Consider the following 27745-nt stretch of genomic DNA (forward strand, 5'->3'; position numbering starts at 1 on the left):
AAACACTGTTTCAGTCCAGCTTTGAGTGCTCAGGGAATCCTTCCTAACTATGGGCTGATCAGCCAGTGAAGAGAAATAACTCTTTTTTTCTTCCTGAAATTGCCCAGGAGTCGAAAATAGAATGAATGGCGCCATTTCATAAAGCCGGAGGTGTTGGAGTTCAATTTCAAACAGCAGTTTGTTCCTTAGAATAACACAGGTATACTTTTTGAGGAATGTGAGGTTGTTTTTTTATTAACCTAATTTGCTCCATATTTCATTCTTAAAACATGCGGCTTGTTTTTCCACATTTAACATTTTCTTCTGAAAGCCTGGTGGCAATGTTTGCGAAGCCGTCCGCAATATGTATTCAGACACCTCCTTCCTCGGCCGCAACATTTTGCCGAGGTAAACAAGCAGTGAATAATTTACCGCCCGGCTCTCTGGCTGGCTCCATTGAGCTGCTGTGGCGGTGACAGAGGTGCATTTTGGCCCTCGTCTCTCCCCTTACCCATCAGAATGTACTAATTGTGAAGGCTGACTGGCCTGTCTCTTGAGGTTTCTGCCCCTTGACGGCGCGCCATTGGCTCGTCAATAGCTCTAATTGCCTAAGAGGGGCCGAGGCCAGGAGGTTTGGACCAATGGGTGTTTGGTAAAGAGAAACCTTGGCGCCATGGCTGGGTCTGCTTCTAAGGAGAGCGCCGAGGATGAAGAAGAGGAGCATTGTCTGAACGAGGGAAGCCGTCAATCAAGTTACCATGGTGATGTACGCCGCACACCTGTCTGCTGCCACTCAAGGAGGATGAAAAGAGAGAGGGAGAGATGGAGGTGGAACGGAAGGGACAGGCCAGACAATAAGGCAGCCCCCCCCCCTCCCCCCTCCCGGTCTCCTTCAGATCGTTAACCCTTATCTCTCCCAGGAGATCATCCCCTGACCAGGGGGTGAGGTCAGTCCCAATCAATACCTGGCCGGCCGGCCACGCTTTGTTCTTGTTCCACTTGCTGCACCTGGAGTGCAGCCTGTTCTTTCCCTGGCCTGGAGCCCTGCATGGTGTCCTGGTCCACTGACAGAGAAAAAGAAACAAAACAAGCACTTCCTATTGGAGCTCATGAACAGATGCTCATTGATGCAGACAGTGCCACCGACTGTTTCCTGAATGTTGATTTAAGCCATGCTAGCAGATCAGGGTGGGACTCAAAAGACAAACACCAATCAGATTTGTGTCCCGTGTCAACAAGGAGCGTTGTTGTATATGCGAAGGGGCTCGTAGGAGAACTACGCCTGATTTATCCTAGATGGTAATCTTTGCCGTCAACCATCACTTATGCAATTAAGTCATCTCAGGTTGATTAAGGAGTGTTTATTTTTGCGTCGCCACTAGACAGAAATATGTTCATAATTTGAGTGTGCTGTTTTTCACTCATGTTTGAGCTATATTTTTGCTATATTTTCAAAGAAAGTGAAACGTAAGCTTACTCATATATGAGCCCCTCCAAGATTCCCTGACCCCTGTGATCACATGACGTTGACTTATTTCCTTTTAGAGTCAGTAATGACCATTGTAAAAGCAGGCTAGACACAATGGCTGTCCATCCGGACACATATAAAGGTGTACACACACACACACACATACACACACACACCCACACACAAACACAGACACACACTGTAACTTCCTCCCCACCACGCACATACAGTACCAACACACTGGCCTGTCTCTGCTTGACCCTTGGGGATGACCACTGCCCCCCCTCCTCAGCCTGTCCAGCTCTCACTCCCAGGCCAATGAACCATCGCCCAACCCCACGCCCCTAACGCCCTCCTCCTCCCATCCTCTTCCCCAGCTCTACGGAAACTCGATCCAGCGAGCCAGCAACTGCTCGAAAGCATCAATAATTAATTAGGGAACAGCTATTGGCCCCAAGGGTCAGAGAGCAAGAGTGGAGAAGAGAGGGAGTACAGGAGGAGGAGGAAGGATGGGGGGGGAGGCGGGGGGGTGGAGTTGTGATTTTGTTTAATAAGTAACACAAGTCTGCTTTGTTCTTCTCCCCATTAGAGAGCAACATGAGGGTATCAAAGGGTCTGCCTAGGAACCTATCCCCCGCCCCCACCTTCTCTTACTGTGGCCGCGATAGAACCCAGATACGCACACCCATACACACTCACACACTAGAGCAGGTGTGCACACCGTGATTAGGATATCAAAAAGAGGGGGAGGGTGCGAAGTGAATTCCAGTTGCCGAGTAGTGTCAGACGACAGTTTGTTTTAGCGCTGATGTTCGTGTCCTGCCCAACTGACACCATGCCTTCTTGGAGTGTCTGAACACCTGGTTTGCACTCTAGAGAAAGAACATTAAAGATATCAAGAGGAGAGATGGATTAAACACCAGAGGTAAACACCAGGGGGAAAGGGAGCAGGAGAGAGAGAGAGAGAGAGAGAGAGAGAGAGAGAGAGAGAGAGAGAGAGAGAGAGAGAGAGAGAGAGAGAGAGAGAGAGAGAGAGAGAGAGAGAGAGAGAGAGAGAGAGAGAGAGAGAGAGAGAGAGAGAGAGAGAGAGAGAGAGAGAGAGAGAGAGCGCGAGAGAGAGCGCGAGAGAGAGCGCGAGAGAGAGAGAGTGAGTGAGAGAGGGGAAACAGACAGCAGTGCCTTGTGCGCTCCAGATGAGAACTTGACAACTTTATTAGCCATTCCCGCGTTAAACTAATCCACCGCAGAGGCACGGCGCGAAGCCCCCGAGGTGGCAGCAGAAAAGGACTGATTCTGCACATTAGGCCTCATTCTCCACGCTTGCTTATTCAAGCCTGCAAGTGCTCCATCTGTCTGGACGTTGCTGCTCTCTCTCTCCCTCTCTGTCTCTCCCTCTCTCTATCTCTCTCTCTCTGACTATGCTGTGCCGCTGACGGGCCTCACACACACGGGCGCACACACACACATGTTCTCTCTCACTCACACTTACACATGCTCTTTCACACACCCAGGCACGCATATGCCCACATGGCCTTTTGCCTCGCTTTCCCCCTCTCACTCGGCCGTGCGAGTGCAAAAGATACACATTTAAGCTCTTTTGCTCTCCCACTCTCATTCTCTTTCTGAACCCTCTCCACCCTGCAAAAAAACCTCTCTGTCACGGCCACAGCCGTGCCACCCTGTTGTTTTTGGTTTTGCCCTGCCCTAGTGTTTCCCTGTCATTGTCTTCACCTTTTTTTTTGTTCTCGTTAGCGTCATTGTGTCCACCTGTGTGTTGTTTGGTTCTGTATTTAGGTTCCTGTTTTGTGTCCAGTCTTTGTCTTGTCCTTACTACCCATGTCCCTGTGAGTACCCTATCTGTTTCCCGTTTTTGATAATAAACCCCTTGTTTTCGACATGGCTGCGTACTCCCTTGCATTTGGGTCCTACCCCTCCACTCACCATGACACTCCCCCTCACTGAAGCAAACCCCACCTGTACACTCACTGTCCCTGGTCTGGGTTTGTGTCCGCAGAGGTCCCCCCTGGAAGCCCTGGGCCAATCACACGCCACGAGTCCTACGACAGCCTGTCATCGGACCACAGCGGGCAGGAGGATGAGGAGTGGCTCTCGCAGGTGAGGCTGGCACTGCCCGACTGGCACTGCCCGACTGGCACTGCCCGACTGGCACTGCCCGACTGGCACTGCCCGACTGGCACTGCCCGACTGGCACTGCCCGACTGGCACTGGCACTGCCCGACTGGCACTGCCCGACTGGCACTGCCCGACTGGCACTGCCCGACTGGCACTGCCCGACTGGCACTGCCCGACTGGCACTGCCCGACTGGCCTCAGTCACCCTCACTGGAACATTACACTGGAGCATGAAAACTGCAGATTTGCACCCATGTTGTTTCATTTGGGAGCTTTCAGTGACTTTAAGACAGCGTTATCTGATTAACACATTTCTTGTAATCACTTTACTCTTTTTTTCTCATCCTAATAAACCTTGTTTGTCCAGATTTTTTATATTTACATGAATTATATTGTATTCTATAGTCTTACGTAAGTGCTTATTCACTGTTTGACTCTGTCTTCAGCAACACCACGGTGGCCACCTGAAACTTGATTTCATTTGATCTCATATAAACATTCTAGATTAAATGGCAAGATTTGATGGAGAAAGAGATGTTCGAAGCTTCCATCTCCATATGGGTTAACTTTCATGTCTCTCAAGTCTGAAGTCTGCCAGTAACAGTCACACTTTTAACCATTAATAATTTCTTGGCATACATAATTGATCGGTCAAAATGTGGTCCACTTAGGAGGAGAATGCTGTGGTTGGTCCTCACCATGATACTTTAGCCGGGAGCAATACTGTCCATTTCACCAAAACTAGTAAAGCTTGCCTGGAAATACTTTTAGAAAGTACCCTTTTGATTGCAACACATTTGACTGTATACTATAAACTGTATATTCCAGTGATCACCACAACCTTAACTACCAATATAACAAGGACCAACATAGCCACAGTGTTGGAACAGGTGTAATAGCTGTGTCCTGGAAATACCTTGTTTGTGCATCTGTCTCCTAGAGATAATGTGTGATGTAGGTGTGCTATGAAGGATGCTGTCCTTAAACTGTTTACCCTAGCACTTGGTTATTGTACAGTACAAGAGTCTGAAAGCTGGAGGAATGTTGATTGTTTCGACTTGTCACAAAATGGCTGCCTTTGATTAATTGGAGTTCCACCTCACATTGACATGCCCCCCTGTTCTCCGGCCATCTTGTTGCCATTCGAATGAAAAACACCAGACTCAGACTCTAAACATAGAGCAGCGGTTTCTTGATCCATTACAGATACACGCCTTGTTCCAGGTCATCCCCCCCGTTCCTCCACTCTCCCTCACAATAGTCTGCTAGATAAATACTAAATATGTATACGATGATAATGGCTAGATTGAATTAGCAGACAGCACAGCCTTGTGGATGTCATTATATCATGTCACTGGGGCTATCTCTTCATTGGATTATCAAGGGCTATTCGCTGTTGGGGGGGGGGGGAATTGATCAGCCTCGTAATCACATTCATGTTTGTGACCTTCAGGACGTGTTTTCCAAGCTGCCTTTTGGCCCTGAACCTTTTCCGAGGCGATGTTGGTGCCTAGCAGCGTGTCTCCCTGTACCCCCAGCAGTCCCCCCCGTACGCTGCATCTTTCATTGGCCCTGTCAAGTCTGCCTCCTGACACCCAGCGGTTCAGACGGCCACTGCAGGTTGGTCTGCAAGAAGGCATGTGGCTCTGCTCCTCACCACGTCTGGAACGGAATCAATTTCACGCCACCGACTCATCCCAAACCGCCTTTTTAGTGGGACCACTGTCTCTCTCTGACACAGCCCCGAGTTTCAGTGTCATTGTGGGGCGCTGCGTCGCGTGAAAAGGCCTGTCCCCTAGCCCCTCTGTGAGCCGTGCACTGTGGGCGATGAGTGCCGTCAGTGTGACGAGAGCGCAGTATGTCCCGAGCCCAGCGCGACAGGAGGGCAGAGGAGAGGCAAACATCTGGCCCCTAGACCCTGCCGCAAGAGAGCTCGCTGGCATCTGTTCATCTCTGGGGCTGGGCGCGACACCGATGGTGTCAACTGGCGAAGGGCACACACACACACGCACTCACACACACAGCCGAGGACGTGTACATGCACACAATCACATGCATCCTCAAGCTAGAGTACATGCAGACATACACACAAGCATGTGACAAGCCTTTAAAAAAAAATATATCTGGGTCTAATTCATCCAGACCTCCTGGGATGGACAACACACACACACACACACACAACTGTATTAAGAGACCATAAGCTGTCACCCTGGACTTGGATGTTGATGCCTCACAGCTAAAAATGCTGGGGGGGGGCAGAGAAGGAGACAGAGAAGAAGCGACGAGGGGAGGAAGGGGAGGGGACGTCAGTGAGTGTGTGTGTGAAATAATGTAACGCAAGGTGAAGAGGGAGCCGACGAGAGCCGTGTTAAGTGCAGGAGGGAGTTTGGAAAGGGAGAGCGGAAGGAGGAAGAGGAGGAAGAGGGCGGCGGAGTGGAAGGGATTAGTCGTGGTAGTGAGACAGATGAGGCAGGAATTGGAGATATCCAGTGGGAAGGACAGTAGTCTCGTCGTGATCATTTTCCAGCCCGGTCCCTCCGCCTTCCTCCACCCACCCCCCTCCACTGTTGGGTGATTTATTTATTTATTAATTTTGTTACCGTCATTCAACATTACTGCCCCCCACCCCCTCAAGTCCCTTGGAGCTTAAACAGACTCTAATGGCGTTGGTGCCATTTCTGCGAAATATGGAGCTAATGTCACATTGACTCTGGCTCACCCATTAATCCTCTTGTCCTCTCTTGTCACTCTTGTCTTTTCATTTCTTTCTATTTCCCCCGTCTCCTCCTGTTCCTCCGATCCGCTGTCTTGGCAAGTGACTGGCCCGCGAGCCTGGGTTGATCCCTGGACTGTAGTGTAACCAGGGTGGTGTTGACACTGATACCGTCAACACAAAAATGGCGGTGTCTCCCTCTCGTGTCCCCTGCTCACGTCCTCTGGGGGATAAGGAGGATGGGGCTGTGTCCTGACATTGGCTAGGGAGCATGTGAGGACGCTAGCCGCTATAGTCCTGCACTGAAGCGCTAGCGGGAATTTGCTTTCCCAGCATACTGGCTCCAAGGTTTAACAGGCAGTTTTGCAGCGACCAATTATTTAATGGTCAGTAAACATAAAGACATCAAAGAATGTCTTTAAAAAAGGAAGTCTGCACGCCTCACGTTGGAATGCATGCTGCTCCAGTGGCCGGCTGAGAATAGCCAGCACGCTCATGCTAATCTCACCTCGCCCTCATCTCTCCTGTTCAGGTGGAGATCGTGACCCACACCGGGCCTCACCGCCGGCTCTGGATGGGCCCCCAGTTCCAGTTCAAGACCATCCACCCATCCGGCCAGACCACGGTCATCTCCTCCTCCTCCTCCGTCCTCCAGTCCCACGGGCCCACTGACACCCAGCAGCCCCTGCTGGACTTTGACACGGATGACCTGGACCTGCACAGCCTCAGGTAAGCCCCCGCTGACACCGCTGACATATCCTGCATGGTAGAGGACTTGGGGATTGCGAGGTGATTAGGACCACCTAACACGCGGACCGATCAACATTAGATTGAGAAGCAGAATTGAGAGTGTGTGTGTGTGCGTGTGTGCGTGTAGGATCCAGCCGGTGCGTTCAGAGCCAGTGAGCATGCCCGGCGCCTCAAGGATCGTCGCTGAGCGTCGAGGACAGTCCAACGCCATCGATACCGGATCTGGTAGGATACATGTCTACTCTACTCTACTCTGGTATCTCTACTGTACTTTATGACAAGGAAATCCGTTCTTTGACTGGATGGACCAGATCTGGGTTCTGAGCAGTTGTTCAGTTTGGGTTCAACCTCAACCTCCTGTGGTTGTCAGAGCCAGTGAGATCTGACGGAACTGCCGCCGTTGTGTCCCAGTGCACCATGAGGGTCGTTAAATCGGTCTTTTGGTGATACTTTGGTGACGCTGCAAGACAGGGTTCCTACTTGGAACGAGGCGTGTCGTGGGGAGAGGTTCTCCTGGTGGGGAGCAGCAGAACCCAGGCCTCAGGGAGTACCTGCTCCACGACAAGGTTATGGTCCTCTCCACCCATCTGTTCCCATCCGGCCCCCTGCTCTCCTCAAGCTCTGACTAACATAACCGTCTCAACCTTGACGAGCTCAGACCATTATTCACAATATCCCTAAAAATAGTTCTCCTCATATTGCTTGTCTCATCATTGATAGGAAACACCAGTGTGATGGTCTGATACGACCATTGATCTGGTTATAAAGAGATTGTGATTGGTGTCTCCGTTTTCATCGCAAGCCGTTCATCCTGTCACGAGGCTAGACTAATCCAATCAAGTTGAGATCGGCACAGGTGTGCGCATATTGTTTTAAAACGGGTCATCCCAACTCAAAGCGTGTGGCAAGCGCAAACGCACTGTGTCTGTTTATTGTTGTTGTTATCAATTGGTATGATCTTTAGTTTTTGAGGAAAAAAGTGTTGTGCATATAGACAAGGCTTTTGTGTGGGTGTGAGCCCAGTAGTGGTGGCTTTAAAGGTTATTTTGGCACAAACCCCCCCCTTGTCATGTTGATTGACCAAAGGCGATCAATACTGTACATCCTGACCTCATTTGAACCAGGAAGTCTCTCCCCCCCCCCACCACCTCTCTCGCCCTTTTGTCTGGTGGACTAGAGAGAGAGAGAGATAGAGAGGAGGGAGGGGGGGTGTGATGCTTATCAGTCTGTGGGGACGGCTCAGCACTGGGGCCTGCCACCACCGTGGCGCCTCCTCTTATCATCCACCCATCACTTTTGTCTTCCTTCGCCTTCAGAAGGACGCACGCTCGCCCTTTGTGTGTGTTTGTGTGTGTGTCACAGATTCATAGTCCTTGACCAGTTCTCATCAAAATACAAAAAGTAATTGTGTGCTTCTATGTGTAACTTCTGTGTTTGTGTGTGTATGCATTTGTGCTCATACTGAGTGTAGGACACAATTAGCGTGTGTGTTGTGTGTATGCATTTTCCTATACTTATGAGGACATCCGTAAATTAATATTCTGATTTCTCTTTACATTTTTGTGAAATGTATTATTCTAACAATAGACAAGTTCCACAAAATAAACCAGTGTGAAATGAACATCAAGTCCTCAAGCGAAGTCAAAAGCAGACATTCAGTGGCAGCGCCACCGTCCACTAGACATTCAGACCGAAGACTTTCCAGTGCAGTTTCTTGTGAGACACTGAGCCAGACTCCGCAGGGTCTAGGAGATGATATCTTGCAGTGCTGTGTCCTACACACCCTATTTAGACTTCACTCCCCCTGGGTGCTGCGTCTGCATAGAGCTCTGGTTATGCCGGATACACAGACACAAACACAGTCTGCAAGCTCCAGATCTCTGGAGAAGACGCACTCACACACACATCGTCCAGATCTCCAGCAACTCCAGTCTGGTTGACTCAGCACACCCATGTGGGGGTCCCTGTCTCACTTCCGGGCCTCACAAAAACAAAATCAATGTGACGTGCAGCCAGCCAGCCACCATTATCAATACAGAACATCTGGTCCCTGAGTGTCGCCTTGGGGGGGGCGGGGTGTCTGTGTGTGTCTTTGTGTGTGTGTGTGTGTGTGTGTCTGTCTGTGTATGTCTGCGTCTCAGGGCGTGTGGCTTGGCGTGTGTGCATGCATGTGTGTAGATTACACCAGTGCCAGACTACACACTGGCATTTGGTGGCCAAGGGAGCCTAAATCAAGTAAGTAAATAAAGAACAGAGAGATACTGTTGAGAGACAGTAGGGAAATGCGCTTAATCTCACCTGTGCACTGATCCTCCATCGCCCCAGGTCCTTTTCCCCAAAGTTGTCTTTTGTTATGACTCTGCAAAGAACACAACCCTCCCGTTTCTTTCCCGGACCGGGCCAAAACACACACACACACACGTGCTTGGCAAGGTGGCCGTTTTGATTGTGTTTTTGTTGTTGTTGTTGTGGCCTTCCCTGTGGTGCTGCGGTGTGCGTTTTATCACAGACCTGGCATCTAGATATCACGGAGGAGCTGGCGACAGACAGTCAGAGGGGGCAGAGGGGGGGGGGGGGGGGGCGGGGGGGTGGATGCAGGCATGTTGTGAGTTTGTTATCATGCCGTCCGCCACTGGGATAAAGAAACCTGCTCCTGATAGGGGAATGGAGCCTCTTAATGCACACCACCCTGGCGCTGTGAGGTGTGTGTGTGTGCGTGTGTGTGCGTGTGTGTGTGTGTGTGTGCGCGTGTGCGTGAATGCTTGTAAAAGAAAGATGTGTGTGTGTGTTTTTCTTCCTTACTGTAAGGTGTTTGTTTGTGCGTGTGGGAAGGCCCATTAAAAGGCAACAGCAGGCACTGTGGCATCCTGTGCTGTGGTGTGAATCAGTGTTGGATCAGCAACCAGCCACCATTAGCCACCTGCACTTCATCACAGGTCACGCCCCCAGCTCATCTGAGTGATATCGATCACACTCTCTTGTGGAGCCTTGCCACACTACCCCACAGTGTAGTGTGTGTGTGATTGACTCTCACCTGAACAGTACAGTCTCTGTGTTAGGTAGCCCCGGAGGCTGGATGGGGATTCCCCCACCGCTACCGCTACCTGCCATTGTATTGTGAGGTGGGGGTTTGGAGGGCGGGAGGGGGGGGCGAGGGCAGGAATAGAGGGATGAATGGATACATGAAGAGGAGGATGGGGGGGGGGTGGACGTCCTCTCTCTCCACTCCCTTCATACCTGAGTGGCCCTGTGAACCCAAAAGGAGAGGGTCTGGGCACCTGTGCTCAGGTGTTTTCCCTGGGACACACACACACACACACTACACACACAGTAACTGATCCCTGACCCTAACCCTACAATTACCAAGCCAGCTCATGAAGATAAAGACCCCCAGTGTTTTTTCTCTGACTTCAGATAGTGGTCACATTCACGGCTTGGCTGGGCCAGGGAGGTGGGTGGGGGGGGGGGTCGTCGCCCGCCACGCCACACGATATCCTCCTTAAAAGAAGAAGGCCCAATATCTTTGTCCTTCAATTCCCTCTCCCTCCTCTTTGCTTCCTTCCTCTACCAACACCCCCCCCCCCCACATACACACACACACAGGCTACACACATGCCCTTACCCCCATCAATGGAACCCTTTTCACCTACCTGTCTCCTATCTGGCGACCCTATTGGTAAGCACAGTGAGGCAAGGTGCTATTGTGGACATGGAATTTTAACGGGAGGGTGGTGAAGGATACGGGGAGGGGGTATTGGGGGGTCTGGTTGGGGCGGAGGAATGTGGGGGGTTTCTGGTTGGGGGTCTGGGTTTGGGGAGGGGGAAGGGGGGGAGGGGGGTCTGTTTATGTCATCCCACCACCGTAATCAGACAGTGAGAGATGTGCCTTTCTTGTCACGACACCGGTGCTCCTGAGGAACCAAGCAAGGGAAGAAGGAAGAGAAATAAAGAGGCCTGTCTTTCCTATATCCGCCACTATTATCTTCTCTCCATCCTCCCCCCTCTTTTAAATGGTTCTATCTTCCCTCTCTTTTCATCTCCCCTCTCCCTCTGTCCTTTTCTGAGAAGATGACAGTAAATGCGTTCTGCACGTTTTGGCAGCTGCCTGGATTTATTGTTGTGGACGCTGTTTTAAGACTTTAGGGAGATGAATGTGTGTGTGTGTGTGTGTGCGTAAGGGGTGTGTGTGTTTGTAGTGTATGGCCCTTCTTTTAAGACTTAAGGGAGATGGAGTGAGAATGGTTTGACCACATGTAAGGATTTATGGTGAGGCTGTGCGTGACTGAGATGCCATGCACCATGGAAGTGTGTGTGTGTGTGTGTGTGTGTGTGTGTGTGTGTGTGAGAGAGAGAGAGAGAGAGAGAGAGAGGTATTTACAAATTAGATTGTATGGTGATGTAAAGTTTGTGTGTGTGTATTGATGGCATATTTTACTTGGATAGTGAGGTTTAGGATCTGTTTGTGCTTTGCTGCTCGAGTGTGTGTGTTGCACATTTCAGTTTCAAAAGTGTCTGTGGTTTCTGTGCGAGAACCAAGCTGGGTGATTTGAACATGTGTGTAGAGTACATGTTTGAAAGAACACCCTCCAGCATATGAGGCGTTGTGTGTGTGTGTGTGAGCGCCACTCCGGCAGCGTGGCTCTCGCTGAGCAGTGCCAGGGGGCAGAGGGGGCCGAGCAGCTGCTCTTCATAGCGACTGAATGGACACCAACGTGCGGGGCATCTGCCCAGCTCTCCCCTCGCCGCCCCTCCACCCGGCCTGCTGGAGTGGCAGCGGAGGCCCAGCCGCCGCTGCCACTCCAGCAGGCTCGCGTACCGCCAGAGCCAGGCTGGTTCACCAGGGCTCGCCACATCCATGGGCACAAGCATGTCACCTAACCACCCCCACCCCCAGAACGCTCTTTCTACTGGGGCTTTGTGTCCAGCTGCTACGTGTGGGGGGTGGGGACCAACACCCTGGTCATTGTGTGATGTTTGACGAGGTGGCATGATAGGCTTAAGATGGCGTGGCGGGTGGGGGGGGTGGGGCACGGTGTCACGTAGGGGATGCGGTGTCAGTTTGGGGGCACTGCTGACCCTTTCTTCACCTGACCTCAATCCAGCGTTGGCACTGCGCCACCATCGAGCGGCAGTAAGCCTGTCCAGTCACACCAGCGGTTTGGGGCGTCCAGAGGAACTCATGTAACAGAATAGCTGGTCAGGCTCACACTTGCACACACTCGCACACACACACACTCACAGGTTTATGTGCTTACACATCTCTTTATTATATTATTGAAATAATGGGGAGCAAAGAGACTTGTGCTGTGATCCAGATAGTGGCGGGGGGGACTCACACAGCACACACACCACACACACACCACACTCACCACACACACACCACACGCACACAAACACCACGCACACCCAGCCCTAGTGTTGTTGCTGCAAGGCACAACAGAATGATCCCAGAAACATTGTGTGCCCCAGTTCCAGAGTGGATCCCAGAAGGCTCTCCTCTTCTCCTGCCTCTGCCTCTCTCACTTAATCTCTAGCCTCTCATCCATGGAGTTAAGTGGCTCCCTCTCCTCCTCGCCCTCTCCCCCCACCAACCGTCTGTCCCACCTGACTGACGGGAAAGGAGAAGCACCGTCATCAGCACTGACAGATCAACTCTGAGACACCAAATAGCACTAACGTTTGCAACCCGTCTCTCTCCCACCCTCAGTCCTTCTCCCTCTTGCACTCTCTCCCCTAACTGTCTTTTCTTCTGTTCTCCTCTCTCTCTCTCTCTCTCTCTCTCTCTCTCTCTCTCTCTCTCTCTCTCTCTCTCTCTCTCTCTCTCTCTCTCTGCTGTGTACACCTCCCTCTTGTATCTCCCTTTCTCCTTCATCCTCTTCTTTTGTGTTTCGTGCGTCGTAACTTGGTGTCCCTCCTTCCCGTCCTCCCTCCATCCATCCCCCTCGGCAACACACCCTTCCCTCTCCAACATCTCCAATGCCCGTCTTCCTGCACGTTCTCTCCTCTCTATCCTGTCTCCCTCTGTCTCCTCTCTATCCTGTCTCTCTCTCTCTCTCTTTCTCTGCCCTCTCTCACGTCTCCCCTTCTCTCTTTGACATTAACAGCGGCTGACAGTGTCTCCAACACGGCTCGGACTAATCCACCTCCGCGGGGTGTTAAAGCATGTCCCCCCGGCCCCCAGTAATGGATCGATCCGTCTGCTGTGATGGTATTTTTTACACCTCGGTGCAGGAAACGCCTAATGCACGCCTCTCCACTCGGCCCCTCGGCTCGCTCAGTCATTACGGGAGTTGGAGATAAGAGAGGCCGGGGGGGGGGGGGGCGTCGCTGACAAGAGTGGTTAAAAATGAATACGGGATGGAAAACGAGAAAGCACTCACGGGCTGAGGAAGAGAGGGGGGGGGGGGGAGGGGGGGAGGGATGAACTCTGCTTCCCTCACCCCGGTCTTCCCGCGCGATGCCGAGGTGTGCCGGAGACACTCGGGCTATCACCGCCCGCCCACCGTCCTAGCCAATCAAGCAGCTGAACTGGGTTTCATTCAGACCAGCTCTCCAGGTTTGCTTGCAGTGCTCGGAAGTGATCATTTGAGCTCGGGTGCTCTTTTGGTCCAAGTTGATTCAGGTAAAGGACAACAGAGCTGGTGTCGGTAACTAAGCCGCTCGCCCGGGGAGCTTCCGTACCTGAAGGTTGGCTACTAATGACAAACTGCTGAGTGACGGGCCCAGATAGAGCGGGGTCGCCACGGTTTCTGATGGCGTGAGGGTGGCGTGAGTTGCAGACAGGCTCAGGTGAAGTCTGGAAGCTAGTGGAGTCCCTGTCCACATGGAGCCTGTCCCTCTGCCTCTCTCCCTCTTCCCATCCCCCTCTCCGTCCTTGCCCTCACTACCTCCTCCCATGTTCCCATTCTTCTCCTTCACTCTCCTATTCAGTCAGCGTTTTATCCCCCTATTTTCCCTCCCTCCCTCCCTCCCTCCCTCCCTCGCTGCTTTCTCATCTCTGCTGTCCCTGTTTTTCATTCTCTCCCTCCTTCTCCTCTCTCCTTCCTTCTTCGTCTATCCTCCTCTCCTGTCCTTTGGCCAGCCTCAGGGCCCAGTCCCCTTGTCCAGGTGTGGAGGTGCTGCAGGTCATTTCCTGTGTGTGTGGGTGTGTGTGTGTGTTTGTGGGTGTGTGTGTGTGTGAGGATAGATGATATCTGCTCACCTGGCCCAGTCCAGCCACAGAGAGTGTCTTTGTTTATTCATGCAGCAGCAGAGGGTGAGGGCTGACCCCCTCAGCCTAGCCCAGCCACCTTCCTGCTTAGCTGCCTGCTAACAGACCCAGGTGACAACAGCCAACTAGTGTGTGTGTGTGTGTGAGAGAGAGAGAGAGAGAGAGAGAGAGAGAGAGAGAGAGAGAGAGAGAGAGAGAGAGAGAGAGAGAGAGAGAGAGAGAGAGAGAGAGAGAGAGAGAGAGAGAGAGAGAGAGAGAGAGAGAGAGAGAGAGAGAGAGAGAGAGAGAGAGAGAGAGAGAGATGGAAGAAGAGAAAGGAAAAGGTGACTGCCTTTCTTTCCTCACCTGAAAATTACATCCTGCAGCCGTTTTACCGGAGTGTGTTTCGATTCGCTGATGGAACGCGAGAAATGTCTGCTCGACTGGAACCCAGGATTCCAACCAACTTTGTGTGTGTGTCTGTGTGTGTGTGAGCGTGAGCACTTGATCCTACCTATTGTCTCTTATGTATTTGAATGTATTTATAGATTTTTTTATCAGACTTACCCTTTACAATAGAGAGAAAGAGAAATAGTCTGAACCATATAAAAGATAGATGTTCCACAAGATCACCTCGCAAAAAAAGAAAGAAAAGAAAAATGGAGCGAGCAGCATAATGTCCACACCTCGGACACTGTGTGACACTGTGTGACACACACAGGTTGTGGCAGCGCTGGCACGCTATTCCTCTGCTCAGCTGTGGATCTCAGCCTCACAGGCTTCCAGCCCCAAAACCAAACCGACAGTTTTCTTAGAGTGAGCTGTTTTTCTGTGTTCTTTTTCTGTTCGTTTTTCCCCCCGATGCCTTTTTCTTTTTTCTTTTTTTTTGGGGGGGGTGGGGGGGGGGGGTGTGAGGTGAGTATCTAGAAAGCCTTGAGTCAGGCGTGTCCGTGTGAGAGCGCCCTCCTCTGCGTGTGTGCTGAGGATGCAGGCCGAGGCGTGGGCTACGCCCCGGTGCTGCCTTGTGCCAACGTGTTTGTCAGCGGGCAAAGCGCACGTCCTTTGTTGCTTTTCCCCGTCGTCGTTCTCCTTTTCTTTTTTGGCGTCTTCCTACCCTTCGTCTCACTCTCTCACCCTCTTTTCACTCTGTTTATCTCCCTCTCCTTCTATCTTTCTCTTTAGCCCCTCCCCCTCCTTATCAGTGTTACAGGAAGCTCAAGTTATCACATTCCTGCCGAACAGCTTAAGTGAGATCCATTAGTTTGACGACAGGAGCGCAGGACGAGATGTGAAACTCTTCTCTCCTCACCCATCGCCAGCTCCCTCTTTCTGATTTGAACCCCGTTTCCCAGATTCTTATCACTATAATTTAGGCCTTATTGTCTGGACTAAGGGGGCTGGAAAACATCATTTTGCTTCACATAGCAGTTGTGTGTGTTTGTGTGTGCGTGCGTGTGGTGTATGTTTGCAGTTTACTTTCCTCCTTTGTGATTCAACATGCTTTTGTGTGAATACATGGATATGGAAGTGCTTTAGCAGTGGTTAGATGCGTGTGTTTTCCATAAGCGTGAGCGAGGGTGATGTGCACACACACACAAACACACATGCGCACTGGCACACACACAGACACACACACCCATGCGTAACACCGTCTAAATGAATTCATAAGTTCATGTCTCCCCAGGCCAAGTACACCGGTAAACAGCGCTGCAATATTCCCAAAATAAAACCAAGGAGCTTTATGGAACTGGCACAGGATACACACACATTACATGGCAAGTCACAGGCATGCACACACACACACACACACACACACTCCCTCCTGAGAACATATGTTTTCAATGAAGCCTTCACTGTAAAGCATGGGAGCGCCGGTCAGCCATATGAAGTAATGTACACAGTCTTACACATACTTGTCATATTCATTCCAAAACACTAAGATGGAGGAAGAAGAAGGTGGTGTGTGTGTGTGTGTGTCCGCGTGTTTAGTTTGTGTATGTGCACATAAATGTGTGTGTAGTTGTATGTAGTGTCTGGCTTAGTGTGTTTCGTGTGTGTAAATGTGTGTAGAGGTGTGTGTGTGTAAATGTGTGTGTGCGGGAGGTTCCTGAGGTTGTGTGTAACGGTGTGGTGCTTCGTGTCACTCAGCTCCAGCGCTGGTCCTCAGTGGTGTTTCCAGTCAACACTAGCCCTGCTCTATCTAGGCTCTCTCCTATTAAAACCTGACCCTTTGATCTACCTGCATGTGTGCGTGAGGTTCTGTGCTCCACCATCAGGGCAACAAAAACTTAATACAATTATCCAGCAGCAGAGTGTCAGAGACTAGAGGCGCCAGACTGTGTGTGTGTGTGCTTGTTTGTGTGCTTGTGTGTGTGTGTGCTTGTGTGTTTTTGGTTTCATAAGAACATACAGTCCAAGTGAGTATGTGGCATTGTGTAAGATTGATTATCTGTCTAGCATAACTGTGTGTGTGTGTGTGTGTGTGAAGGGGCCCATTGTCACTGGCAGCAAGTTCTGGCATTTCCACGCCTGGCTTCAACTATGCCAGCCCCTTCCCTCCTGTCCCCTTGCTATAATTGGGTCTTCCCATCTTAATGAGGGCGCCCTAGCCCCAAGACTCCCGCAAGGGGCTTATCGCAGCACCTCGGCTCGCTTAACAAGCACCCAGTCCCTCCTAAGGGACTTGCCGTCTACCCTTAGGTGCCCCAGAGCCCCTGGGAGTAGGAGGTTAGCCTAGCGCTGTGGCTAACTAAGCATGGCACTGTAGCCTTGAACCACGTAGGGCCCAGACCACTGTAGCTCCACTGGTCAAAGCTACATAATCCAGTAAATGAGGGGGGTGTTGGGGGCAAGTGTCACACACTGGGAATCCGCGCTGCGTGGGTATAAGAAGAATGAGCATGCCCATAGCTGTTATTTTATGCTAATGACCAGTTCATAGAATTGAAGAATTAAATCACGTCAATGGAATACGAGTGCTGAGATTTGCTGTGTGAAGCCTTAGAACTTAAAACGACTATCTCGGATCGGGTGAATCTGGTGGTTTTCCTCTGCTGTTGTGGCCAGGGTACCAACCTGCTGTTGCCAGGGCTGGGCCAGGGTACCAACCTGCTGTTGCCAGGGCTGGGCCAGGGTACCAACCTGCTGTTGCCAGGGCTGGGCCAGGGTACCAACCTGCTGTTGCCAGGGCTGGGCCAGGGTACCAACCTGCTGGGCCAGGGCTGGGCCAGGGTACCAACCTGCTGGGCCAGGGCTGGGCCAGGGTACCAACCTGCTGGGCCAGGGCTTGGTGGAACACTCGTCTTGCAGCAACCCCCCCCCCCCCCCCCCCCCCTAAGACATCTGTGTCCAGCGACAGTGACGTGTACCGCACACACTGATACTAACCCAGCAACAAGCATTTCAAGCCCTTCTCCAAACGTTGGAACACGTTTTTCAAATACTTACTTTACTTGGGCACACACACAAACACCCACTGGATAACATGTGCGTCGACACGTCCACACACGCCAGGTCACAGGAACACTCAGAGCAAACACAAGGCCGGACATAGACACAGAGCCCTCATTAGATACCTGAAAGAGGAAGGGACGTTTCTTACTGTGTAACGAAAGCCAAGATCTCTCTCTCTTTTTCTTTAATTCTTATCTCTCCATCCTTTTATTGACTCCCCTCCTCTCCCACTTTTAGTCTGAGTCATTTTTTACCCTGAGATCTAAGACCTCCTCATTAAGCCTTCTACTCTTTTCTTTCATCTTCTCCTTTCCTCGTTGTCTCCATTTCCCCTTTCTCTCGGCCTCTCTTTATCTCTCGCTCCCCTTCTCTGCCTCCTCTCTCACCGTCTCTCCCCTCCTCTCTCGCCCCGTCCCAGCTGTAAGTCAAGTCTTAAGTGTAGCCCACACAGGGGCTCACATCCTCCTCTGTCGGCCTGGTGTTTAGACAGCGTTTACACAGCCGCACGTCCCCAGACATTTCATCGTTCCCCCGGCCAACACCAGCCCTCCCCCAGGAAACAGGTCCAGGCCGGGCCCCTGGTCCGGGCCCCAGCCCCAGCCTCTCTTCCCAGCCCCAGCACCAGCCCCTGGTCCTAGCCCCAGCACCCATCCTTAGCCTCTGGCCCTGGCCAGACCAGACCAGGAAGAGGGAGAAAAAAACAGGATGCAATTTGGCACTTATGGAGACTAAACTGTTTCCTCTCTGCCACCACACTCCGTCCTCCCTGGGAAAACCATAAGGGACCAAGGAAGAAAATTGCGTCCGGGAAAATGTTTACATAGCGCCCTCTCTCCCTGTTTTCCCCCCTTCTCCCCCCTCCAAATGAGGGATTATTGTAATGTTGGAGAGAGATAGAAAGGGGAGGGAAGGGGGAGATTGTAGTTCTTTTCCATCATTAGTTCAACTGTAGGTAGGAAGTGTTTGGCACTGATCAGTCTCAGCTTCCTATTTGGCAGCGCTGGGGTCTTTTTCAGTGAGAGTTCTTGTAAAAGTTGAGCTTTAGTTGTAAAACGCAGTCTGCAGAGGTGGTACGTCGGGTGGTAAGCATGTAATGTAACTCTCATGCACACACACACACACACAACCCCATACCCGCTGATGTAAACACACAGCTCCTGCTAATTCTTTTACTTTGGCGTCTCCCAGGCAAATTGACTCCCCCTTGCCCCCCCCCCCCTCCCCCCCTCACACACACACACACACACACACACACAGCCCTCTGGTATTTTAATGTGGCCGGCTAGGTAACACGAGAGCCCCCTTTCCTCCGAGCCCCCCCATTGTCATCTCCCCAAAACTGCCAGCCAATGCAGTTGTGGTTCCAGACCACAAGTTCCCCTGCCAGGTACCGAGATATGTAGAAAAAGAGAAAGAACAGGGAAACGGGAACTGATTGGATTGGATGTGATTTGTTCCACGTCAGTATTTGAGCGTGGACCAACTTTGGACTCGTCTGGTCTGGTGACTTTTTCCTGTTCCTCCCAAATTATAGGAACTTAGGAAGTGATGTCGATTGCAGAACATAATCAATTATATAACGGAATATTTCGCTTGTTTTGCAGCCCTCTTGTCCTAGATATACAACCCCCTAGTCTTAAACATCAGCATCCTGGCCTCGTGGCCCTAGCAGTAGTACAGCCTCCTAGTCCCACATATCGAGTACACCCTCTTCGTCCTAGACGCACAGCCCCCTCGTCCTGACATACAGCCTCCTAGTGCTATTGTAGATATTGTATACTGTACATGGTTCGAGCGGGGCTAAGTGTTGTTGTGTGCAGAGCGCCAGGCCAGGGCTCTCCTCTCTCTCCCTCTCATTCATCTGTTGTAACTACTCCCAGGAGAAGCAGCGCTAGGTGTTGGGTCACTTACTGTAGCAGCTACGGAACGGAGAGCTGGAGCGAGGGAAGGGGGGGGGGGTCGTGGGAATGGGGCGAGGAATGACTCAGCTTTTGTTTTCTTTTAACAGCTCGTTCGCACATCACGTCTTCAGACGCAGGCAAAACAAGTCATTTGTTCTCTCTTTCTTTTCCTCCCTCTCTCCTTTTCCTGCCCTCCTGGCTTTGAAACGTTTGCCAGCTGGGCTGAGCTGGCGTGTCGCGTGAGGCGGTGTGTTTGTGTACCGTACGTCGACGAGTGCCTGTCGTGTGTGGGTGGGTGTGTGTGTGTCTTTGTAAATATATGCGTGTAGGTGTGTATGTTAGTATGTGTCATGCTGCATGTTTGTGTGAGTGTGTATAGTCTTTCTTCAGGACCCAGACCTTGATACATTCCCAGTGGAAAAGCCTCTCTCCTATTCTACCGTTTTTTTTCTCCCATCTCTCTCTCTCTCTCTCTCTCTCTCTCCACTCCTCCTCACACTCTGTCAAACATCTGGAAACGGGCATGTTTGTAGTTGAAAGCCTCTGTGCTTTGACTTGATTATATTATCTGGTAAAAGTGTGCATGTGTGTCTGCGTGGGAGCTTTAGTATGCGTGTGTGTCTACATGCATGTGTGTTTATGTTGTGTGTATAGGCATTTTTGTGTGTGCAAGTGTGCACGCTTTTGTGTGCATGTGTCAGTTGTACTTCTGTGTGTGTGTGTGTGTGGGGAGGCATGCAGGCTCTCTCTCTCTCTCTTCCAAGGGGTCAAGTGGTGATTGCTGATATTGTCTGCTCTAAACACATGTTTACAGCAGGGTAGGGGGCCCAGAGAAACATTTGACAACCAGTAGACCACTTCCTCAGTGCTTTCCGGAGTCAGGTCTCAGTGGATCTCCAAACACGGAAAGGACTGTGTGTGTGTTTGTGTGTGTTTGTGTGTGCACGCATGTGTATGCCAAGAAAGTACAAAAGTGCAACGTTCCAGTGGTGTGTTTGTGTGGATTCTTTTTAGATGATGTTCACTGGATAATGTGGTGGTAAATTGAGTTGCTGTTCTCAGCTTCAACCGAGACAAGGATGAAACACACACACACACACACACATCCTTGCACATATCCCAGCCGAGACAGGATGCACATCTCTGAGCTTTGTTATGGTAGAAGATCAGCAGACCTGTGAACCTTGCATGCAACTGTGGCCTCAGAGCTACACACACACACACACACACTTAGACGGACACACACCCATAGACACACAAACACAGACCCTCCCTCCTACACGCACACATACACACACACCTTAGGGCCTGGCCGACCGGCAGGAAATGAAAAGATCATTTAGTTTAGCACAGCAAGAGAGAGAACTGGAGCGAGGGAAGGAGGGTAAGGATGGAAGGAGGCTCCTAAATATGCAGCCAGAGGTGAAAAGGGCCAGGAAGGAAATAAGAGAGAGAGGGATAAGAGAATGAAAGATGGAGAGATTGAGAGGATGAGGAGATTGACAGCTGGAGTAAGAGGTGAAAAGACCATCCAGGCTCAAGACGCTCAACCCATTTTCAAAAACCTTTTGAAATGAATGTCCGAAAATGTTGAACTATCCCTTTCACAGCCTCAGTGCATGTTCCGTATCTCGTGCCCAGCTTAGCCTTGCATGTCGAGGTTGGCCCAGCCATGCCTGCCTGCGCTGTGTCGTGGTAGAGGACATGCAGGACTCTCCTTCTGGGCGCCATCGCCATGCACGGATCTGCCAATGTATGGATCGCACACCTGTGTGCGTGTGTGTGTTTTGTAACATGTTTTATCACGCTTTGATACCTATTTGGAGGCATACTCACCTTGCTCTTTTTTTCTGCACTATTTAACCCACCCCCCTCTCTATTCCTCTTCCTCCCTCTCTCTCTCTCTCTCTCCCTCTCTCCCTCTCTCTCTCTCTGTCCCTCTGACACCGGTAGGCTAGCCTGGTACGTTATCTCTTCTCAGCCAACAGTTTCACACTGGTGAAACTGGGTCAGCTCTATGTCTGTGTGTGTGTAACGCAGGTGCAGTGCTCGAGTATTCTTGCATTAGCTCACTGAACGAGCATGTTCACACCTCTAGGACTGAAAGTGGGCTAATGATCCGCTCAGATACAGCAGTGTTTAAGGAACTTGTGGTCTGGAGTGTGAACGCTTTGTCACACACTGTTTTTTTCTGTGGGTGTGTATTTATGTGTTGGTATGTGGTGCAATAAATGTGATTTGGTGCATGTTTAGGTGTTTGTGTGTGTGCGTGTGTGTGTATGAAAGAGAACCCAGCCTTGTCACTTGCAGGAAACACCTCGCGCTCTGCAGCGGGTGTGTTCCCATGGCGAAGTGACGGCGTGTCCCTCACAGAGACGCGCAGCCGAGAGAGCTGGGTAATCTGCTCCAACAGCCTGTCCACAGCCTCCACGCTTGCACATTTATCTGTGTGTGTGTGTCTGTGTGTGTGTCTGTGTCTGGCGTGCCTGTCACTTGTGCCGCATTTTCCACACAAAATTGTCTGTGTTTGTAGCTGAATGGGAACAGTGTGTAAAAGCCAACGCAAAAGGTGTGTTTGTGGAGTTATGTGAGGAGGTTACTAGAAGCAGGCCAGAACCCTAACCTGCCTTCAAGCTGGGTTTCCTGTCCACTGGGGTCAGAATGCACCAGTTTGTCTGCGGAGCAAATGCCAGAGTGCCTGACCCACAATGCTCATGACGTGATGGAGGCAGGACAGAAATACAAAAGCCACACACTAGTGCACACACACACACACTCGGTCACACTTACTCAAAGGGAGTGGTGTCTGGGTGGCAGCCATTGTTTTGGGGAGAATGACACACACACACACACACACACACCAATGGCCGTGGGGGGTAAGACCATTAGAGTGGTCATTATAACATCTAGAGCAGCCTCAGGCTATAGACCCCCACCCCTGATCCCCAATATTAGTGGGCCTTTTTGGCTGCTCTGCTTTCTGTCTCCCCTCCCTCCCTCCACCCCTCCCTCCACCCACCCATCCTTTTTTTTGTCTTGCATTGTTGTCATCCTCTTTTTTCTCGTCTGCCCACCAGTGTGGCTGGAGGTTGGCAGGCAGGGCCACTTAGCTAGCACACACTAACTGTGTGTGTGTGTGTGTGTGGAAGGTTACCGTGCCTCCTTCCATGCTGTGTGTTCCCCGGTCTAGCTCGTTAACAGCCGTTAACACAGAAAACCAATGAACCCCTAACACCCTCTCTGCTCACACATACTGCTACCAAGGGTTTATTAGTACACCTTTGGTCCTTGCAGTCTATAACAAACACACACAGAGACAGACACACACACACCTACACACGTAAGGCTTTGGGGCTCCATACATGTGCAGAGGCACTGGGAGCCGCTCTCTTCAAACCACTGGAAGGGAGTTTGTCCGTTCACTTAGAACTCCTATGTGTTCTGAAGGAACCCACATTCATGGTGTAAATGATGGCCAGTGTTGGACAGCACGCACGCACGCACACACACTCACACAGACATAAATATACTCAGATACACACATGCGTGCCCAGACATAGACATGCAGTCACAACACACACACTCACCCGTACACACATGTAATACACACACTTACACACATTTCTATTTTCCCTTTTGTACGTGCTCTCTGACCTTTTGGCTAAAGGCCTTCTGGCATTCCCAGCACTGTCACAATCAACGCCCCAATAGAGCGTGTGTGTGTGTGTGTGTGTGTGTGTGCGTGCGTGCTTGTGTGTTGGGCATGAAAAGACGCACAGCCGGGTCAGTTGGACAATACAGCCCTCCCCGTACACGCCAACACTGACATGTAAGACACTGGGCGTTCCACTCAACACAGCGTGTACTCTTAAAGATGTGGAGCATGTTTAATGCATCGCACATTGCAGGAGATGCACAGAGGCAGACAGAGAGAAAGAGAAGGAGAAACAAGATGGGGAGACGCACAAAGAAGACAGACAGGCTGAGACAACACAGAGAGAGAAAAGGAGGGGAGAGAGAGGGAGAGAGAGAGAGGGAGAGAGAGGGGGGTGAACAGTCTCTGGATGGTGTGAGTTGGCATTAGCGTGGGAGAGGACAGTGTAGTGAGGCGCAAAGCCATCAGAACTACCATGGTGGAACAGCTTACTGGAGCATGTGTCTAGATACACACGCACACGCACACACACCACACACACACACAAAGGCCTAAGAGCACCAACACTTTGGATATAAGCCCAGGACACATTCAGCTCCAAGTTACTGTGTGTGTGTGTATGTGTGTGTGTGTGAGCACCAGCTCAGGAGCTGGAGTTTGAGCTCTCGTCTGGCCGCATCACTGTCAGTGGTCTGCTAATGAGGAAAAGATTTACTGCTGCATTAGGTAAATGTCACTAAATACGCACAGACACACACACACCCACACACACAAGCAAATTAACACAATCAGAGAGGTTGGTTAGCGGTTTATTAGCATATCACTGTTATTGACTGTGTGTGCATTTCACCCTTCATTCAGATTAGATGAAGTCTACTCTTAAGAGTAATTTACGGCTAGACTGTTGAATTATCCATCAACCAAAGCACAACCATGGTGTTTTGTGATGTATGATGAAGTGTAGTAGACCTAAAGTGCTTAATAGCTGTGTGCTGGAATAAACCTTTGGGTTGTGATGGTCATTTATATTTAGTTTTTATATTGCTCTGTCAGAACGCTCTGCCCACCCTCCCATTCAAATAGATTTCTATCTAACCAGAACCAGGTAGTTCCTAGACAGCTGTAAGTTACAGAAGAAAGACAGTAGCTATTGAGGATCAAAATCCATTGCACTTATGTCTGGGTGAGGGAGTCAATTGCAGTGCTGTTGCAGTTTGTATGTGTCACACTACTGTGACACCTCTGCCACTTTCATTCAGAGAGAGAGAGGGAGCGAGAGCTATAGAAAGAAAGGGAGAGTATCTGAATGGCTTGTTGTCAGATGAGAGCCGGGGGTACATCAACATGACGTCTCTCTGCCTCGCTCCTGTCTGATTCCCCTCATCTCCCTCTCTTTCTCCTTCACTCGCCACTTCTCTCAGACTATTTCTCTCCCTCGCTTAGTCTCCATTAACTGCTTTTCCTGGAAAAGAATGTCTCCGTCCATGTGAATATCTGAACCCCAAGAAACCATGATGTGCCTAGTATTATGTCCCTCTTTTCATCCCCATTCCACCAGTTCAGGTTGGCATGACTTCCAACCGATGATCATGGTAATGAAGCATTAGCTTAGCTTTGTCAAGCCCACTGGAGCTTCTCACCCACCTGCTTATTCATACGCATCGCTAATGCTACTCAGTGACTCAACCACTGATTTCCTTGGCTAGCAGGGGCGTAGCATTATTTCCACTTGCTCATTCAGACGCATTGCTAGTACTAATCAGTGACTCACCCCTCATTGCCATTGCTAGGTAGTGACACTTGGCTAGTGGTAGCTTATCGTAGCGTCTGATGAAGTCCTCGGGCTAATGCTAATCACTCTGTGACTCTCTCATTTATGCATTAGCTCAGAACAGCATCTCTCCCATCCACTCATCAAATAATGTGGCCTATTTTGGCTAATGCTAATCAATGATTCACTCCTCTCAGCATAAGACTGGTGTTTTGCTGGACCCCTGACTGTGTCATTAGCATTATCGTATCAGGACTAATGTACAGTACACATCCCCCTGGATGTGCTAGACTTAATCACGCACACACAACGATGTATCAAGGCATTGAAGTATGGGCACATTGTCTGTTCCATTATTTTCTAAGTGCTTCTCTCTTGATGTACGAGATAGGATAGTTAACAGTGTAGATATAGATTTGAGAGACATTCGTTCAGATGGAGTGCAGTGTTGCTTTGGTTTTCCTCAGAGAGAAATGTAGTGCTCATTTGAACACTAGCAAAGAGGAACAGGACTCCCTCTCCCTTCGCTTTCTCTTACTCCCTCACACTCTCCGTCTCTCTCGCTTTGCCTGTATCTACCTCTCGCTTCGTCTTTCAATCCCTCTCGGTTTTCTCTCCTTCCCTTTCCGCCTCTCCTCTCCGCCTGGCTCTCTCCATCCCTCCACAGTCCCGTCCGTACCCGATCCTCGCTCCTCGCAGCTGGCAGTCTTCCCCTCTCTGCTCTCCATCCCTCCTCTGGCTCTAACCCTGGCCCGCGTCCTGCCCGCAGGCCCGCTGCCCCTCCGCTCTCCTCAAGGATGTAGCGACTAACCTGAACCACATGTTGCTTCAGCCCGCTACACCAGACTGTTGTTTTAGACCTACGCCGAGTCCTCCTCCACCACACCCCCACGCCCCCCCATGCCCTGCCCTCGTTCGAGTCTGAGCCTCACTCGCTCTGAAACGGAGCCCCCCAAATGCTCGCCTCGGAATACCGTGAGTCAGTATTTTAATGTTGTGCTATGAGCGTACGCAGGGGTGAAAAGTTTGAGCGTGTGTGTGTGTTTTATTGTTCTGCTCCAGTGCCAAGTACCTGGTCTTCGGTAATTGGAGTTTCAATAAAAGGCAGAAGTTGTTGTTTGTTTGCATGGGAGGGACTTTCCCAGGGTTCCAGCGCAGCCCTATGTCGTTCCAGGGGCATGGAGGGAAGCGGGATGTATTTGACCTACCTCACGTCTTAAAGGGACAGTCTATGATTTGCGTGTAGCAGCAGCTATAAGTCCTGTTGCTGTAGAACTGATATTCTGACCTGTAGTCGTGACGTGAGGTTGACCCCAATATGTCTATATATCAATAAGAATAAGATGTGCTTCAGCCTCAGAACAGGCCAGTGACACATCGCCTTTCCTGAACAAACAGAGCCGACGGCAAACGACCCAGACTCTGAACGGCACAGCCCGACAGCCCCAAAGACGCAGCCTGTACGAAGATACAGCATACAAGTGTGAGAGGATCAAGTCTTACATGTGTAGCGTATGCCTGTGTGCCATGTAACTTGTTTGCATTACATACATTGGTGCCCCGGAGGTACTTTGCGCCGCGCTTATGACATAACCCTGGTCGTAGTTACGGTAACCTCTGTGTGTGTCAGTGGAGGAGAAATCCCTCCCTCCTACCCACTCCCTCCCCCCACGATCCACCTCCCTATTTGGTGCTTTTGCAAGTGGCGCACAATAACGCAAACCGAGATACATCTGAGCGTTGCTCCTGTTCAGATTGATGGCAGCTTTTACTCCCTGTGATAATAGGCCGAGGTGATGGCCTACTAGTGCTATGCTCTCTCGCCAAACCACACCCCCAGATTACAAAGCCGCTTCACAGTATTGTCTTCCAAACAGCTTAGCAAGCCGAGAGCATTTCCGATAATCGTCTGATGATGCAGGCATGCCGACAGTCCCAGTTCACTGTGGGCTTAATTGAGTGTGTGTGTGTGTGTGTGTGTTTATGAGGGGAAGAGAGAGAGGGTGGGGAGAGATGGGCAGAGGAGAGGAAGGGAAAGAGCGAGAGAGAGATGTCCTAATCCATGCCTGGGACGTTGTCACAATGCACGTACATTACGTGTGTGTGTGTGTGTGTGTGTGTGTGTCGGTCAGTGGGTGTGTCGAAGTACGACTTAATCTCTCAGCCCCAGATCAAAACAGAAAGCACTGCGGCCATACACCAGGCCGCTCCCTGGACCCAACAAATAAAAAAATGGCCGCTGCACCGGAGTCAGACGAGTCTCTGTGTCTTTCAGATTGCAGGCAAGGTTCCGATTAGAGACAGGGCTTTGAAGGCGTGGGTGTGTGGGAGATTCTTCAACCCCGGTTGGTTTCGGGGCTGCCTGGTTTCTCCTTACACAAGACTTCAAGATCACTTCAAAGGTCAAGCTGTACTGTGTGCGTGTGCTGCTGGGACTTGTCAGGAAATGACCTCGTCCCTAGATCTCCAAACAGAAGGGGGCTGAGATGGGCTGACGTGTCATCGGCAGCTGTGCTGTGAGCATGCGTACAGATCTGTGGATGGGAGTGCGTGTGTTAAGGTTGTTGCCCACGACGACAGCGACTGATCTATGTTTCAATTGCGGGTTCCGTGATTGAAAACAGAAGACCTTTTCTGGGCTTTTTTTTTCTTTGCTTCTCGAACGCCGGGTCTCATAAGGTTGAAATATAGCCATGGCAGTCTAAATCTGCATCAGTGTAACAGTGTGTGTGTG

The 27745-nt window shown here is 50.8% G+C and overlaps 1 protein-coding gene across 1 annotated transcript in view; it reads left to right on the forward strand.

The window, feature by feature from the left end:
* Nucleotides 1-27745, forward strand: part of bcas3 (BCAS3 microtubule associated cell migration factor) — a 196725-nt gene that overhangs the window by 78796 nt on the left and 90184 nt on the right. The window contains exons 21-23 of the mRNA XM_062473142.1: nt 3462-3562; nt 6825-7021; nt 7170-7267. Coding sequence (XP_062329126.1) covers nt 3462-3562; nt 6825-7021; nt 7170-7267 — 396 coding nt within the window. The remainder of the gene's footprint in view (nt 1-3461; nt 3563-6824; nt 7022-7169; nt 7268-27745) is intronic.

The sequence above is a fragment of the Osmerus eperlanus genome, chromosome 11 (assembly GCF_963692335.1).
Source record: "Osmerus eperlanus chromosome 11, fOsmEpe2.1, whole genome shotgun sequence".
Taxonomy (NCBI): domain Eukaryota; kingdom Metazoa; phylum Chordata; class Actinopteri; order Osmeriformes; family Osmeridae; genus Osmerus; species Osmerus eperlanus.